Source organism: Martes martes (genome assembly GCF_963455335.1).
Source record: "Martes martes genome assembly, chromosome: 8".
NCBI classification, from domain to species: Eukaryota; Metazoa; Chordata; class Mammalia; order Carnivora; family Mustelidae; genus Martes; species Martes martes.
The window spans coordinates 19,443,519-19,461,081 of record NC_137895.1 but is presented as its reverse complement, the minus strand read 5'-3'; the positions used below and the strand labels follow the sequence as shown (position 1 = coordinate 19,461,081).

Genomic DNA, 17,563 nt, shown 5'->3' with positions numbered 1-17,563 from the left:
TCTGAACTCATATTTTAATTTTTTTAAGTTTTATTTATTTATTTATTTAGAGAGAAAAAGAGAGAGTGGGTGCACATGCAAGCATGGAAGAGGGGCAGAGGAGAAAGGAGAGAGAGAATATCAAGCCATATTATGTGCTTTGGAGTGCTGGATGGGGCTGGATCTCAGGACCCTGAGATCATGACCTGAGCTGAAGTCAGGAGTGGGTCATTTAACTGACTGAGCCACTCATGTGCTCCAGAACTCTTAATACTTAAAAATAGTACACTGTATAATTTAGTACTAAAGATTTATTTCAGGCAAACTGATCATATCACTGAAGCATTACTTCTTCACTTTTTTTGCTTTTAAGAAAGGATGGTGAAATTTGATGAGAAATATAAGCTTTAGCTATTTACTAGTATTTGTATATATGTAGATATTTACAGTTTTTTACTTGCTGATGCAACTATGAATTACTGCTTTGTTAAATGTTATATGCCCATTTTCCTGATTGTATAAACCTGAAATACAGAATAAATATTTGGGATTCTATTTATACCACATGAAAAAGAAAAAAGATAACAGAAAGAGTTAATAAATGGAATGTGTACAGTAAAATATACCCCAAATAAGACAATGGTATATGAATATCTTGGAGACTAGCATGCTTAAAAGAAAGTAGGGGGAAAAAAAACCTTTTAGCAACCGTATCTGTAAACTCAGAGAAAAGAATTGCTTCCTTATATAGACTTGAGTATGTAAAACATTAGAACTACATCTAATTATTTTGAAAGACTTTCATCTGTCAGGAGAAATTATGTAGTATGGTGATTTAAGAGCACAGCTTATGGAGTTAAGCATCTTGGGCTTAAGTCTGTTTTGCCATTTGCTAGCTGGGTGACATGGGGTGTCACATTCTTCAGATGTAAAATGAGGATAATAATGGACCTTCCTCATAAGACTCTGTTCAGAGATTGAATGAGGATTAAATATTAAGCTTTTATTTACTTGTTTATTTATTTATTTATAAAATTACCAAATAAATTATTACTTGTTTCAGGGGTATAGGTCTGTGATTCATCAGTCTTACACAATTCACAGCACTCACCATAGCACATACCCTCCCCAAGTCCATCACCCAGCCACCCCATCCCTCTCACCCCCTCCCTTCCAGCAACTCTCAGTTTGATTCCTGCAATGATGAGTCTCTTATGGTTTGTCTCCCTCTCTGGTTTTATCTTGTTTCATTTTTTCCCTTCCCTTCCCCTATGATCCTCTCTGTCTTGTTTCTCAAATTCCTCCTATCAGTGGGATCATATGATAACTGTATTTTTTTGATTGACTTATTTCGCTTAGCATAATACCCTCTAGTTCCATCTGCATCACTACAAATGGCAAGATTTCAGTTTTTTGATGGCTGTATAATATTCCATTGTATCTAGATATACCAAATATTCTTTATCCATTCATCTGTTGATGGACAGTTAGGGCTTTCCATAGTTTGGCTATTGTGGACATTGTGGCTATAAACATTCGGGTGCTTATGCCCCTTCAGATCACTGCATTTGTATCCTTAGGGTAAATACCCAGTGGTGTAATTGCTGAGTCTTAGGGTAGCTCTGTTTTCAGCTTTGTGAGGAACCTCCATGCTGTTTTCCAGAGTGCCTGCACCAGCTTGCATTCCCACCAACAATGAAGGAGGCTTCCCCTTTCTCTGTGTCCTCACCAACACCTGTTATTTCCTGACTTGTGAATTTTAGCCATTCTGACTGGTGTGAGGTGGTATCTCATTTAGGTTTTGATGCCAAAGTGATGTTGAGGACGTTTTAATGTTCTAAATATTAAACTTTAGAAAAATTTCTGGCACCAAAGAAACTCCTAAATATTAGATTTTGTACTGGTTATCTATTGCTGTGTAACAAACCACCCGAAAACTTAGTGGAGTTATTATTTTATTTGATCTTTTAAAAATAATTTTTAATTTTTAAATTTTTAAAATAATTTTTAAATTAACATACAATATATTGTTTGTAAAGGGGTACAGCTCTGTGATTCAGCAGTCTTATGCAATTCAGTGCTCACCATAGCACATACCCTCCCCAATGTCCATCATCCAGCTACCCCTTCCCTCCTACCTCTCTCCACTCCAGCAACTTATGTTTGTTTCCTGAGATTAAGAGTCTCTTATGGTTTGTCTCCCTCTCTGGTTTCATCCTGTTTCACTTTTTCCTCTCTTCCTTCATGATCCTCTGCCTTGTTTCTCAAATTCCACATATCAGTGAGATCATATGATAATTGTCTTTCTCTGATTGACTTATTTCCTTAGCATAATACCCTTTAGTTAATCCATGTCATTGGAGATGTCAAGATTTCATTTTTTGATGGCTGCATAATATTCCATTGTACCTAGCTATACCACCTCTTCTTTACCCATTCATTGCAGATGGACATCTGGGCTTTTTCCATAGTTTGGCTATTGTGGACATTGCTGCTATAAACGTTCAGGTGCACGTGCCCCTTCGGATCACTACATTTGACTCTTTTAGGGAAATACCCAGTAGTGCAATTGCTGGGTCTTAGGGTAGCTCTACTTTTAACTTCTTGAGGAACCTTCATACTGTTTTCCAGAGTAGCTGCACCAGCTTGCATTCCCACCAACAGTGTAGGAGGGTTCCCCTTTCTCTGCATCCTTGCCAACATCTGTCATTTGCTTGTTAATTTTAGCCATTCTGACTAGTATGAGGTGGTATCTCACTGAGGTTTTGATTTGTATTTCCCTGATGCCAAGTGATGTGGAGCACTTTTTCATGTGTCTGTTGGCCATTTGGATGTCTTCTTTGCCAAAACGTCTGTTCATGTCTTCTGCCCATTTCTTTCTTTCTTTTTTTTTTTTTTGTATTTCCTTCCAGTATTTTATTTTATTTTTTAAAGATTTTATTTATTTACTTGACAGACAGAGATCATAAGGAGGCAGAGAGGCAGGCAGAGAGAGAGGGAAGCAGGCTCCCTGCCGAGCAGAGAGCCCGATGCGGGGCTCAATCCCAGGACCCTGGGATCATGACCTGAGCCGAAGGCAGAGGCTTAACCCACTGAGCCACCCAGGCGACCCTCCTTCCAGTATTTTAATGTGAGGCTAGTGTTAAAAGCATAATGATAATAAACCAACACAAACAACAAAAAGAGAATGTGGTGCATAAACAATGGATTTTGGAACACTGAAAAAATAAAAAATAAAAAGACCAAAAATGTGTGCAGGCATTATTCAAGAGTGAGTTAAAATTCTTTTTATTTTATTTTATTTTATTTTATTTTATTTTATTTTTTTCAGTGTTCCAAGATTCATTGTTTATGCACCATACCCAGTGCTCCATGCAATGCGTGCCCTCCTTAATACCCAGCACCAGGCTCTCCCCACCCCCCACCCTTCCTCCCCTCCAAAACCCTCAGTTTGTTTCTCAGAGTCCACAGTCTCTCGTGGTTCATCTCCCCCTCCGATTTCCCCAAACTCACTTCTCCTCTCCTTCACCCAATGTCCTCCATGTTATTCCTCATGCTCCGCAAGTAAGTGAAACCACATGATAATTGACTCTCTCTGCTTGACTTATTTCACTCAGCATATTCTGCCCATTTCTTGGTTGGATTATTTGTTCTTTGGGTGTTGAGTTTGGTAAGTTCTTTATAGATTTTGGATACTAGTCCTTTATCGGATAAGACATTTGCCAATATCTTCTCCCATTCTGTTGGTTGTGTTTTGGTTTTGTTGACTATTTCCTTTGCTGTGCAGAAGCTTTTCACCTTGATGAAGTCCCAATAGTTCATTTTTAAAAATTTTTTTATTATTTTTTTAAATTTCTTTTCAGTGTTCCAAAATTCATTGTTTATGCACCACACCCAGTGCTCCATGCAATATGTGCCCTCCATAATACCCACCACCAGGCTCACTGAACCCTTCACCCGCTCCCTGCCAAAATCCTCACTTTGTTTCTTAGAGTCCACAGTCTCTCATGGTTTGTCTCCGCCTCTGATTTCTCCCAACTTACTTCTCCTCCGCATCTCCCAATAGTTCATTTTTGGCCTTGCTTCCTTTGCCTTTGGCGATGTGTCTATGAAGAAATTACCGTGACTGAGGTCACAGAGGTTGCTGCCTGTGTTCTCCTCAATGATTTTGATGGATTCCTGTCTCACATTGAGGTCTTTCATCCATTTGAGTCTATTTTTGTGAGTGGTATAGGAAAATGGTCCACTTTCATTCTTCTACATTTGGCTGTCCAATTTTCCCATTACCATTTGTTGAAGAGACTCCTTTTTCCACTGGACATTCTTTCCTGCTTTGTTTAAGATTAGTTGACCACAGAGTTGAGGATCCATTTCTGGGTTCTCCCTTCTGTTCCATTGATCTATGTTTCTGTTTTTGTGCCACTGTCTTCAAGCTATGACTATAGCTTTGTAATAGAGCTTGAAGTCCAGAATTGTGATGCCACCAGCTTTGCTTTTCTTTTTCAACATTCCTCTGGCTATTTGGGGTCTTTCCTGGTTCCATACAAATTTTAGGATTATTTGTGTCAGCTCTGTGAAAAATGTCGATGGTATTTTGTTAGGGATTGTACTGGATGTATAGATTGCTCTACGTAGCATAGACATTTTCACAATATTTGTCCTTCCAACCCATGAGCATAGAACATTTTTCCATTTTTTTGTGTCTTCCTCAATTTCTTATGGGAGTGTTCTATAGTTTTCTGAGTACAGATCCTTTTCCTCTTTGGTTAGGTTTATTCCTAGGTATTTTCTGGCTTTTAGTGCAATTTTTTAAAGATTTTATTTATTTATCTGACAGAGAGAGACAAAGTGAGAGAGGGAACACAAGCAGGGGGGTGGTAGAAGGAGAAGCAGGCTTCCCACTGAGCAAGGAGCCCGACATGGAGCTCAATCCCAGGACCCTAGGACCACGACCCAAGCCTTAGGCAGACACCCAATGACTGAGCATCCCAGGTGCCTCTTTAAGTTGGTGTTGGTTGTCAGTGGAGTGACTTGGTTCTCTTTTATATGGCCTTTCCAGTAAGTGAAGTTGGACTTTTTCATATGGTAGTCTAGAGTAACAAGAGACTAAGAACTAAAGCTGCAAAGCCATATATCAGGAGGCCCGCCACCAAAACCACCTCCAGGTTGGATGTTAAGAAGAGTTAGAGGACTCAGCATATAGTTGTGCCAACAGCTATAATTTATTACAGCAAAAAGATGCTGAACAAAATCAGGAAAGAGAGAAGCTATATGGGGAGAAGGTGCATGGGGTGAAGTCCTGGGGTGATCAGGCATAAGCTTCCTAAAGTCCTCTTTTAGTGAAGTCACACAAGACATGCTTAAATCCTCCAACAACAAATTGTGACAGCTCATATAATATGTTGTCTGTCAGGGAAGATCTTTAGAGACTCAATGTCCAGGGTACTGAAGGTAGATATCTTCAGTCTATGTTCTAAAATCCAGACTCAGAAGAAAAACATGTATTTAGCATAAACTGTATTTTTCTATAGTTTAGGCACAGTGAGCTACTCATACTGGAAACCCTACTGAATTCTAAATTCCCAGGTGCAGCCAAGAGCTAGCCCTGTAAGCAGTCCTTTCAAAAATGGACATTAGACCTGCTGCATTACTCTTCTGCATGGGCCTTTTGAGCTCTGGGCTTGGACCCCCCATGATGTCATTCTTCCATATTCAGTTGGTAAAATCAAGTTACTAGACTGATCCATATTTAAAGGGTGGAAAATAGACTATTTCTCTTAGGACAATATAGGGATGGGAGGAAACTGATTTTTTTTTTTTGGCATTCTACCACACATATTACCATCTAAAAACAAATGTTTTGAAAATACAGCTTTAATTAGCTATGTCTGTGTCTATAATTATAAGTTTACAGAATTTGCATATCTGTTTTGTATGAATTTTCAGATTGGAGGTTGGATTTTGTTATTTCAAAAGATTTGGCTTAAGAAAACTAAAGGAGAGGAAAGTATGATTGGGCAGAAATTATATTGTTCTGTTTTCCTAAATTTAATTAAAGGCAATCTTAGTAAATATGAAAGGACCTCTAGTTCACTACTTATTTTTCTCTAACTCTGCTTTCTTACACATGTTAAATATTAGTTTCCAATTAAAATAAAGCTTTTTAACATTTTGCATTCTGTCCTGCTTTCAGAGGATGGCTGAGCTTAATCAGAAGTCTATCTTGGATATGATTAAAGAGTTCAGGAGGAATTGGCACACTCTTTGTACCTCTGAGAGAACTACTGTATGTGGTGCAGACTCCATGCTCCTGGCATTGCAGCTTTCCATAGCAGAGAACAACAAACAGGTTAGTAGACTATATTTAGGTTTACTTTTTTTTTTTAAGTGAATGTTGGTAGCTGCTTATTTTAATTATATTAATTTCTTTGCAGTATATGCCCTCCTATGATAACATCAATACACTATTTTCAAAAATTCATCTGCATGTCTGTGTCAAAATATTACAGTTGGATTTGAAATAACTTGCTTCAAAATTAAGGCTATTCATATGGATAGTATAATGTAGGACGTGTACATTCCATGTTTAATGTGAAGTCTTAAGATAAACATGCAACTGTTATTATGGTTAAAAATATTTTTATTTATTTATTTAGCTTCTGTGCTTCAGTCTTGGAAATTCTGATTCTCCTAATCTGCACTGAGGCTCTGGAAATTGTCTCTTTAAAATCTTTTCTTAATCTGATCCTTACGTAGTTGGCTTGTACAAAACTTGTTTTTGGAATGAGCTGTACATAAAGGGCTTAAGGTATTCAGCTGAAAGAAGGATGAATATAGGCTGGAGTGGTAAGAAAATGACTTAAACATATTGGATTTCGGGTAGTATACTTAAAGGAGGAGAAGTCTTTGGATGGGAAGGTTTTAAGGAAGGGATGAAGGAAGGGAAAAACCAGTTAAGAAGCATTCAGGGGACCAAAGTCTTGACGGTTTGAAGATAATGAGATTCTCTTGACCAGAGAGGATATCTGAAGTGTGGAATAGTTTCAGTAGGTCTATTGGGCTAGATAGTGAAATGACATTCTGATGAATTATTTTAATCCTATATGTCAGTAGTTCCCAGATTTTTAGATTTCATATACCAATAAAATTTTCAAAAAAATATTAGACATTGACAGATTTAAACATTTCTCATGTTGGCAAATGAGGCCATTGAGAAAAAAATAGTTACTAGAACCATAATTTTGAAAAAGAAAGAGAATTTTAATGCCTAAAAATTTGGAATTATATAATCTTAAAATAAGAGATAGTCTTTACTACATATGGAAGTTAGCAATTTTGCATGTTTAAAACAGTATATATTAAAATAAATTTTGAACATAGATCTTGATAAAATTCTATTTTATATAGTCATTCTTTTAACAAATATTTGAATTTTTACTATGTGCTAGACATTATTCTAAACATTCTGAGGGAAATCTCTGCTTTTATGGCACTAATCTGGTGAGGAGAGACAGATAATACTCTAATAAATAAGATATTTAGTATTTTAGGTCATAAATACTACAGAGAAAAATTAAGAGATATAGTGAAGTATTGTATAGAACTTGGGGTGGAAGAGTACTTGTAACTTGAAATAGGATGGTCAAAGAAGGCCTCATCTACAAGTTGCCATTTGAGCAAAGATTTGAAAGAGGCAAAGAAGGAACTAGTCATAGGAGTTTTTGTGGGAAGGGATTATGAGCAAAGAGTACAGCTGATGCAAGGGCCCTGAGGTGGGAATATGCCTGGCATGTTCAAGGAACAACAAAGAGGCCCATATAGGGGCGCCTGGGTGGCTCAGTGGGTTAAAGCCTCTGCCTTCGGCTCAGGTCATGATCTCAGGGTCATGGGATAAAGCCCCGCATCGGGCTCTTTGCTTGGCAGGGAGCCTGCTTCCTCCTCTCTCTCTCTCTGCCTACTTGTGATCTCTGTCTGTCAAATAAATAAATAAAAATCTTTAAAAAAAAAAAAAAGAGGCCCATATAGCTGTTTATATATATGTTAAATGTTAATTTCTTCCTTTTTTCCTCTCCCTTCCGGAGACATTTTTTCTCTTCTTTTCTTTTTCTTTTTCTTTTCCTTTTTTCTTCTCTTATCCTTTCTTTTCTTTTCTTTTCTATCAGGCATTTCTCTCCTTTGTTCCAGGTATTGTGATAAGTGTTGGGGTTAAAATGGTAAGCAAAACCAGACATGGCTCCTGCTTGGCTTATTGCTTGGTGAGGGAGGTAGATATTTGAGGTCTCAACTCCTTGAGACCAAGGAGTTGACTTGGTTGGAGAAATCAAGCTGAACTGTAAAGGGAGGAGAGGAGTTAAGTAGGCAAAGGGTTGGAGGCAAGATGATAAGGGTGAAAGAACAGCATATGCAGTGGCTCTGGGCAGGAAACTGCCAAGAGATTTGAGAAAATGCCAAAGAACCAGTGTAGCTGAAGGGTGGTGGTGGTGGTTACATGTCCCACTTATCTGTTTCTTGTTTTTAATCATAGTCATTATTAAGAATCAATTTTATATAGGTGCGTTGAAGGAAAAAAAATTTTAATCACACTTTTTGGACTTTGTATTTAAAGAAAAGTTAAACTTCTAGAAAAGTCACAAGAATAGTACACTGAATTCCTTCATGCCCTTCACTTAATTCACCAATTAATATTTTGCCACCTTTGCATTATTTTTTTAATATTTTTATGTCTACATAATATAAATCCATAAATATACCCAGGTATGTATCGTACACATGCATACATATTATTCATATTACTTTGTATGAACAATTTGATTGTAAGCAGTGGACATCCTGAGTCTTTATCCTTAGACACTCTTGGTATTGTACATTCTGTGGGTTCTGACAAATATATAAGATATGTATGCACCTTTATAGTATTTACAGAATTGTTTCACTGCCCTCAAAATCCTCTCCGCTCCACCTATTTATTCTTCCCTCTCACTAACCCCTGCCAACCACTGATTTTTTAATTGTCAACATAGTTTTGCCTTTTTTCAGAATGTCATGTAGTTGGAATTGTAAAGTATATAGCCTTTTCAGGTTGGCTTCTTTCACTTTCTTCCAGATGCATTTATGGTTCCTCCATGTCTGTCTGTTCAGCAGTGAGTAATATTCCTCTCTATGGATGTATCAGTTTATCCATTTACTTTTTCCATTTCTTCCAAACAATATTCAATAAGATATTCAAGATTTAATGCTTCTTAGTTTAATAATTATTGGATTTTCTGTTATCATCTTTTCTTTAAGATTTTATTTATAGGTAATCTCTACACCCAATGTGTACTTACAACCCAGAGATTAAGAATCACATGCTCTGTTGACTGGGCCAGTCATGCACCCCTGTTATCATCTATACTCTTTATTTCCAAGAGCTCTTCTTGTTCTCTCTTTTTGAAATACCGTAGTCTTCTTGCCTCAAGTGTATATTTCTCTGTTGACACAATTAATGATATTTTTTGAGATTTTCTTCTTGCATAATCTTTACCCAAGTTTCTTGTTTTATTAGTCTTATTATTCTTCCAACAGAGACTTTTTTCATGATGATCCTTGACCATGCACTTATATTTAAGTGGATCACTAAAATGCTTACTGGAAACTCTGTTTGGAGGGTTACGGGTTGTTAGTCTGATTTGACTGGGCTATTTGGATGGGAAATATCTGATGCCCATCTTTAAGATATTCCTTTTAGAACAGTTTCTTCAGAAAAGAGTCTTTACACAAATGGTGTAAATTTGAGCTGCCAATGTGTTGGGTGCTTGAAAGAAGTATCAGTACTTAGAATATAAATGGTCGTATGATTCCTGTTGTTTTCATTTGGGTACTCTTGTTTTCACCTGCACTCTTCGGTCCAGAGACTCTGTTTTACCCTCTCCAGGGAATAAATCCCAGTTTTCTTCCAAAGTGGTTGACTGTTTTCCCCTTTCTCAACAGAAATTAATTATTAGGCAACAGTCTAAATGAATATACACTAACAGTGAACAGAAGAAAGAGAAATTAAGGAGTTGATCCCGTTTACAATTACACCAAAAGCCATAAGATACTTGGGAATAAACCTAACCAAAGAGGAAAAGGATCTGTACTCAGAAAACTATAGAATACTCCCGTAAGAAATTGAGGAAGACACAAAAAAATGGAAAAATGTTCTATGCTCATGGGTTGGAAGGACAAATATTGTGAAAATGTCTATGCTACGTAGAGCAATCTATACATCCAGTACAATCCCTAACAAAATACCATCGACATTTTTCACAGAGCTGACACAAATAATCCTAAAATTTGTATGGAACCAGGAAAGACCCCAAATAGCCAGAGGAATGTTGAAAAAGAAAAGCAAAGCTGGTGGCATCACAATTCTGGACTTCAAGCTCTATTACAAAGCTATAGTCATAGCTTGAAGACAGTGGCACAAAAACAGAAACATAGATCAATGGAACAGAAGGGAGAACCCAGAAATGGATCCTCAACTCTGTGGTCAACTAATCTTAAACAAAGCAGGAAAGAATGTCCAGTGGAAAAAGGAGTCTCTTCAACAAATGGTAATGGGAAAATTGGACAGCCAAATGTAGAAGAATGAAAGTGGACCATTTTCCTATACCACACACAAAAATAGACTCAAATGGATGAAAGACCTCAATGTGAGACAGGAATCCATCAAAATCATTGAGGAGAACACAGGCAGCAACCTCTGTGACCTCAGTCACGGTAATTTCTTCATAGACACATCGCCAAAGGCAAGGGAAGCAAGGGCACAGATGAACTATTGGGACTTCATCAAGGTGAAAAGCTTCTGCACAGCAAAGGAAATAGTCAACAAAACCAAAACACAACCAACAGAATGGGAGAAGATATTGGCAAATGTCTTATCCGATAAAGGACTAGTATCCAAAATCTATAAAGAACTTACCAAACTCAACACCCAAAGAACAAATAATCCAACCAAGAAATGGGCAGAATATGCTGAGTGAAATAAGTCAAGCAGAGAGAGTCAATTATCATGTGGTTTCACTTACTTGCGGAGCATGAGGAATAACATGGAGGACATTGGGTGAAGGAGAGGAGAAGTGAGTTTGGGGAAATCGGAGGGGGAGATGAACCACGAGAGACTGTGGACTCTGAGAAACAAACTGAGGGTTTTGGAGGGGAGGGAGGGTAGGGGGTGGGGAGAGCCTGGTGCTGGGTATTAAGGAGGGCACGCATTGCATGGAGCACTGGGTATGGTGCATAAACAATGAATCTTGGAACACTGAAAAAAATAAAATAAAATAAAATAAAAAGAATTTTAACTCACTCTTGAATAATGCCTGCACACATTTTTGGTCTTTTTATTTTTTATTTTTTCAGTGTTCCAAAATCCATTGTTTATGCACCACATTCTCTTTTTGTTGTTTGTGTTGGTTTATTATCATTATGCTTTTAACACTAGCCTCACATTAAAATACTGGAAGGAGGGTCGCCTGGGTGGCTCAGTGGGTTAAGCCTCTGCCTTCGGCTCAGGTCATGATCCCAGGGTCCTGGGATTGAGCCCCGCATCGGGCTCTCTGCTCGGCAGGGAGCCTGCTTCCCTCTCTCTCTGCCTGCCTCTCTGCCTCCTTATGATCTCTGTCTGTCAAGTAAATAAATAAAATCTTTAAAAAATAAAATAAAATAAAATAAAATACTGGAAGGAAATACAAAGAAAAAAAAAAAAGAAACGGGCAGAAGACATGAACAGACGTTTTGGCAAAGAAGACATCCAAATGGCCAACAGACACATGAAAAAGTGCTCCACATCACTTGGCATCAGGGAAATACAAATCAAAACCTCAGTGAGATACCACCTCATACTAGTCAGAATGGCTAAAATTAACAAGCAAATGACAGATGTTGGCAAGGATGCAGAGAAAGGGGAACCCTCCTACACTGTTGGTAGGAATGCAAGCTGGTGCAGCCACTCTAGAAAACAGTATGAAGGTTCCTCAAGAAGTTAAAAATAGAGCTACCCAGGGTGCCTGGGTGGCTCAGTGGGTTAAGCCTCTGCTTTCAGCTCAGGTCATGATCCCAGGGTCCTGGGATCGAGCCCCGCATTAGGCTCTCTGCTTAGCAGAGGGCTTGTTTCACCCTCCCCCTCTGCCTGCTTCTCTGCCTACCTTTGATCTCTCTCTTTCTTTGTCAAATAAATAAAATCTTAAAAAAAAAAAAAAATAGAGCTACCCTGAGACCCAGCAATTGCACTACTGGGTATTTCCTGAAGGATTTAAATGTAGTGATCCGAAGAGGCATGTGCTCCCGAATGTTTATAGCAGCAATGTCCACAATAGCCAAACTATGGAAAAAGCCCAGATGTCCATCTGCAATGAATGGGTAAAGAAGAGGTGGTATAGCTAGGTACAATGGAATATTATGCAGCCATCAAAAAATGAAATCTTGCCATTTTCAATGACGTGGATGGAAGTAGAGGGTATTATGCTAAGGGAAATAAGTCAATCAGAGAAAGACAATTATATGATCTTACTCATGTGCGGTTTAAGAAATGAAACAGAGGATTATAGTGGAAGGGAGGGAAAAATAAAACAGGACAAAATCAGTGGGAGACAGACCATAAGAAACTTTTAATCATAGGAAACAAACCTGAGGGTTGCTGGAGGAGAGGGTGACAAAGGGATGGGATAACTGGTAATGGACAGTAAGGACAGCATGTGATGTAATGAGCACTGAGTATTACATAAGACTGATGAATCACTGACCTCTACCTCTTTAACTAATAGTCACTATATGGTAGTTGAATTTAAATTAAAAAAAAAAAAGAATAAAAATAAAACCTAACTGAAGATTATCCAGAGAGGTAATCACAGTACCGGGGCTACTTCAGAAATCTCTTCACTGGCAAGTATCTTCATCATCACCTTTTTGCTGGACAGATTTTTTTCTAGTGGACATATCGAGACTGTTGACCTTTAGAAGCTTTGATTTTGGCAGGGTCGGCGGGGTGGGGGTTTTAATCCGACTTTCCACCTTTGTTATGCTTAGCTTTGTTTCCTAACCTTTGTGCTCAGGGTTCATAAAAACCAGCTTCTTTAGTGCCAGGGAATACTAGTTACCCGGAAAATACAGGTCTCACCATTTGTTTATTGGCACTTGCTCATTGTTTTTGACCTTTTGTAATTTCCCTTTTCTTATGATCAATTCAGTCATGTTTAAAAAAGTTATCTATTTTCTCTTCTAGTTTTAGGTATTTCATGCCAGGAGGGGTTTCTCTGCATATCCAGCCAGGCAGATAGCCTTTTAATATGTCTGTTTTAAAATTATAACGGACGGTATACATTCTTTCTGTATCTTGTTTTTATTATCCAACATTGTTTTCAAGACCTCTTTAGGTACTGATAGACAGAAAAGTTGATCTAATTTATTCATTTTAACAATCATCCTTTGTATGACTGGTATACTTTACTCATTGATAGACCTTTGGGTCGTTTGAATTTTTTTGGTATTATAAACAATTCTTCATTGAAATGAGATGTCTGTGCATGAACAAGAGTTTCTCTAGGCCCTATACACAAGGGGTCACAAGACAGATTTATCTTTAATTTGACTTGATGTTACCAAATTTATCTTCAACTTGGTTATTAGAATTTACATTATATCAACAGTATAGGAGAGTATACTCCTGTAGTATACCATTTTCTTATAATTCTCCATATTAGATGTTATCTAAGAACAAGAAAAGAGAAAAGAGGGTATTTCATTTTAATTTTTCTATTATTAGAGCATTTACACATCTTTTAAAATGCTTATTTGACTATTTAGGTATCCTCTTTATTGTTTGCTCATTCATATCCTTTGCTTATTTTATTGTTGAGTTATTTTTATCTCTTTTTTACTCTTTAAAAGAATTCTACATGTACTTTGTAACACTCTTTGTCGATAACTTCTGATGTGTTCCATTTTACTTACCTTCTCTGGATATACTTCCTTTACATTGTTTTACCAGAATTTATATGCCAATCTTAGTCTCAATCTTATATACCACTGTTCACTCAGTCAGTGAAGCTAGACACCCAAAGGTCATTGTACAGTTTCTTTCTTTTGCTTTCCATTGCAGTCCATATTCAAGTCTTTCCAATTTTACTGCCTGAGCATTAAAAAAAAACAACTAAAAAACCCCCCCAAAACTCTCCTTTAGTAACCTGAAGAAATGGTACCCCAAGATAATAGATTTTGAGGATATTATATCAATAGAATAGACTAGCTAAAGGTTAAGCTTTGGTGATCATTCAGTTGAAAATGAGAAGAGAGAGAAATTGAGGCAATTATTAAGAATCATTATTGTATAGTAATTGAGAGCTATTGTTTTGGAATTAAACAGACCGTGTTCATATCACCTACTGTTTATGAATAATTTTTGAAGCGTAAATATATCAAAAAGGTAAGTGAAATATACCCTGAAGAAAATTTAGTTTTCATGTAAAAATTTTGGTATGTTGAAATACTCAGTTCAAGATATTTTTTCTTTTGGGTTTGTCTTGGTAGCACACACTTAGGATCTCTTTCTACTTGTTAATTTTCTACTTGCTAATTCACTTAATTCACTGTGAAAGTTCAGACTCTGGGTGGGAAAAAAGAGGAGAGGTGAATTGCAACTGAGCTTATCACAGTTTGTGTATGTGTGTGCACATGTACAATAGGGATGCTGGGCTGCAGTTCTGATTGACTCTAAATCTCCATGTGGAATTAGCTCAGATATCCCCAGCTGTGTGCAGACTTCCATGTCACTCAGCAGTGTGAAATAACATACACATATGCCTGCAAGTACATTCATAAATAGTAAATGGTAATAAAAAGTTGGTGTTTGTTGTATATATACTTCACCTATATTTTCACTCTGAGCTCTATTGAGGTTTTTAATTCTCTGAAGTTTGAGAACACGAGTCTCTAAGGTATGATCCTCCCAAATGAATTTGACTACAGTAAAACTTGTGAATACCTGGTAGAGTTGTTAGTCTGTCTACTGGCATGTTTGTTTTCTTAGCTTTTCTAATGGGGATAAAGAAAAGGTAATTAAAATAATCTTTGAGTTTTAGGTTTTGGGCATGGTTTCTGAGGGGAAGTCTTTTCACTGAAATTAGATGACCTCTAGGAGTTTTACACTGCTAAAGATTTAATTTATAGATTCTTTGAGGACTACATGGCAAATATATATGACTTTTATTATTAAGCTGCAAATAGTGTTTTAGCTTTTCCTTTCCTTAGAATTGACTTCGTAGTTTGACTCCGTCTGGCAATTACATTATAAATGCTATTTTTCATGAACTTAAATAGCCTTAAGAACGTTACAAATGTTCCATTGGATGAAACAAAGATATTAATTTTATAACTTCATGGAAAGCCACAGCCTGTGGTTGACTGTCAGATTTGAAAATGACCTAACTTTGACATAATGAATAAGAAGAAACAGTTTTTACAATTGTTTTACATTTATCTAATACCCGCCTAACGAACAGTTATTTTACTTTGAATGAGAAAAGAGAAAGAATGACATTTTTTGATCACCTGCCATTCATCAGGTGTTATGTAATCTGTTTAATCTCAATTTATAACCAAGGAAATGTATTCACAGGATTTTCAGTATTTTACTCATGGTCACATAGCCAATTAATGCTCTTAAGCAGACCTCCTAGCTTTTCTGTTTTGATAACAATAAAAATTCCAGTTAGTTAAAAATATGAAGTTTATTTGTTTTTGAATAATTATAAAAATAACTTCAGCAAAATATACAAAGTACAAGTGCTCTGAAAAAACGTAACTTTTTTTTCTCATTTTATTCTTATGAAATACAATCCTTCTTATGTCCATCAGAGAATTAAAGCATTGACCATCTTGAACTTCCTTCAGATATTAGCCAGCTGGCATGTTTTCCTAGCAAAACATTTTATGATTTGACCACAAGCTCTCTGAATCAGTTGTTACTGGTTTGAATAATAGAATATGCTGTCATGGTGGGCACCTGATCATGAAAACTGATATCTGGAGTACATTTTTATTTGGATTTAAAATGTTTTTACAATCCCAGTATAAACACTGTTAATCTAGTCAAAACCTTTTCTCACAAGATCAAGAGCTTGCCTGGTTTTACTTTAACTAGTTATAGTCAGCGGCATAAGACTGAATTGTACATTTACGTTAGGCAAAATTTTAATTTATTTTTCATATGAAGGATGTCATATCAAAACAGTTTTAGGAATTTTTTGAGATAAGACAACTTAGTTTTGAAACCCTAAATAGTTGGATTTGTTTAATTTAAATACCATTTGGAAATTTTATTGTGTAATTTTTGTGGAATTGGGAAGTAAAGTGTACAGTTTTTGATGCAATGCTGTGAAATTACAAATCTGTGTTACATTTGGGTTATGGATTCAAGATTTGAGAGTTACTTTTTTTTTTTCATTGAATTAATTTCATGAAATGTAATTAATTTTTATAATTTTGATATAATAGGTCCCTCCAAGGACAGTAAGGATAATTTTCTTTGTCTCCATGAGGATGAGTAAAAGGTTAATAATTTTTAAGGCAGTTTGGACATAATTGCCTTAAATTTAGATAGTAACTAGAAAATGTAGCTGATTTTTGTAAAAGAAATGTAGATTTAAAAGAGTCAGTTAAGGGGCACCTGGGTGGCTCAGTGGGTTGAGCCTCTGCCTTCGGCTCGGGTCATGATCTCGGGGTCCTGGGATCGGGCCCCGCATCGGGCTCTCTGCTCGGCGGGGGGCCTGCTTCCTCCTCTCTCTCTCTCTCTCTCTGTCTACTTGTGATCTCTCTCTCTGCCAAATAAATAAATAAAAATAAATTCTTAAAAGAGTCAGTTATGTAGAAAGTTTATTTTTCAGCTCTTTTTTTTTTTAAGATTATATTTATTTATTTTAGAGAGTGAGATAGCACAAGCAAAGGGAGTGGCAGAGGGAGAAGGAGAAGCAGGCTCCCTGCTGAACAGGGAGCCAGACGTGGGGTTCCATCCCAAGACCCTAGGATCAGAGCCAAAGGCAGACGCTTAACTGACTGAGTCACCCAGGCGCCCCTATTTGACTCTGTTTGATTCTTTTTATTATTCTTCATTGGCTAAAGATGATGTTACAATTTTAGTTCCAGTGAATTGTAGTTCTATTTAAATATCCACCCATCTTTTAGTGCAAATGATGGAAAGATCTTGGTGTTATCAGAAACTACTGACATATTAAGGGAACTTAATTGTGGAAAAAAGCAATATAATACATTTCACAAAATTACATATAAATACTTAAAAATATTTGTTACTCATGCTATATTGGAAAGGAGTAGTTAGAATTTTTTACTGAATTAGGGCTGGCATTTTTTTAGGAGGGCACTATTATTAATATCTGGGAGCAGAATGCAATCAATTAAAAAAAAAAACCTTCAGCATGTCTACCAACTAATACATCATGTTGATATTGAAGAAGAGAAAAAAGAACAATTTTACCTCAATAGGAACATCCAACAGCTTATAGAAAGAAACTGAAGCTTTTTAACACTTATTTATAGTTTGGTGTGTCCATGA

The 17,563-nt window shown here is 36.7% G+C and overlaps 1 protein-coding gene across 1 annotated transcript in view; it reads left to right on the top strand.

The window, feature by feature from the left end:
* The window catches only part of PARPBP (PARP1 binding protein), a gene marked incomplete at its 3' end in the record, with an annotated part of 73,267 nt that overhangs the window by 2,135 nt on the left and 53,569 nt on the right, over positions 1-17,563 (top strand). The window contains exon 2 of the mRNA XM_080812198.1: positions 6,173-6,328. Coding sequence (XP_080668324.1) covers positions 6,176-6,328 — 153 coding nt within the window. The 5' untranslated portion in view covers positions 6,173-6,175. The remainder of the gene's footprint in view (positions 1-6,172; positions 6,329-17,563) is intronic.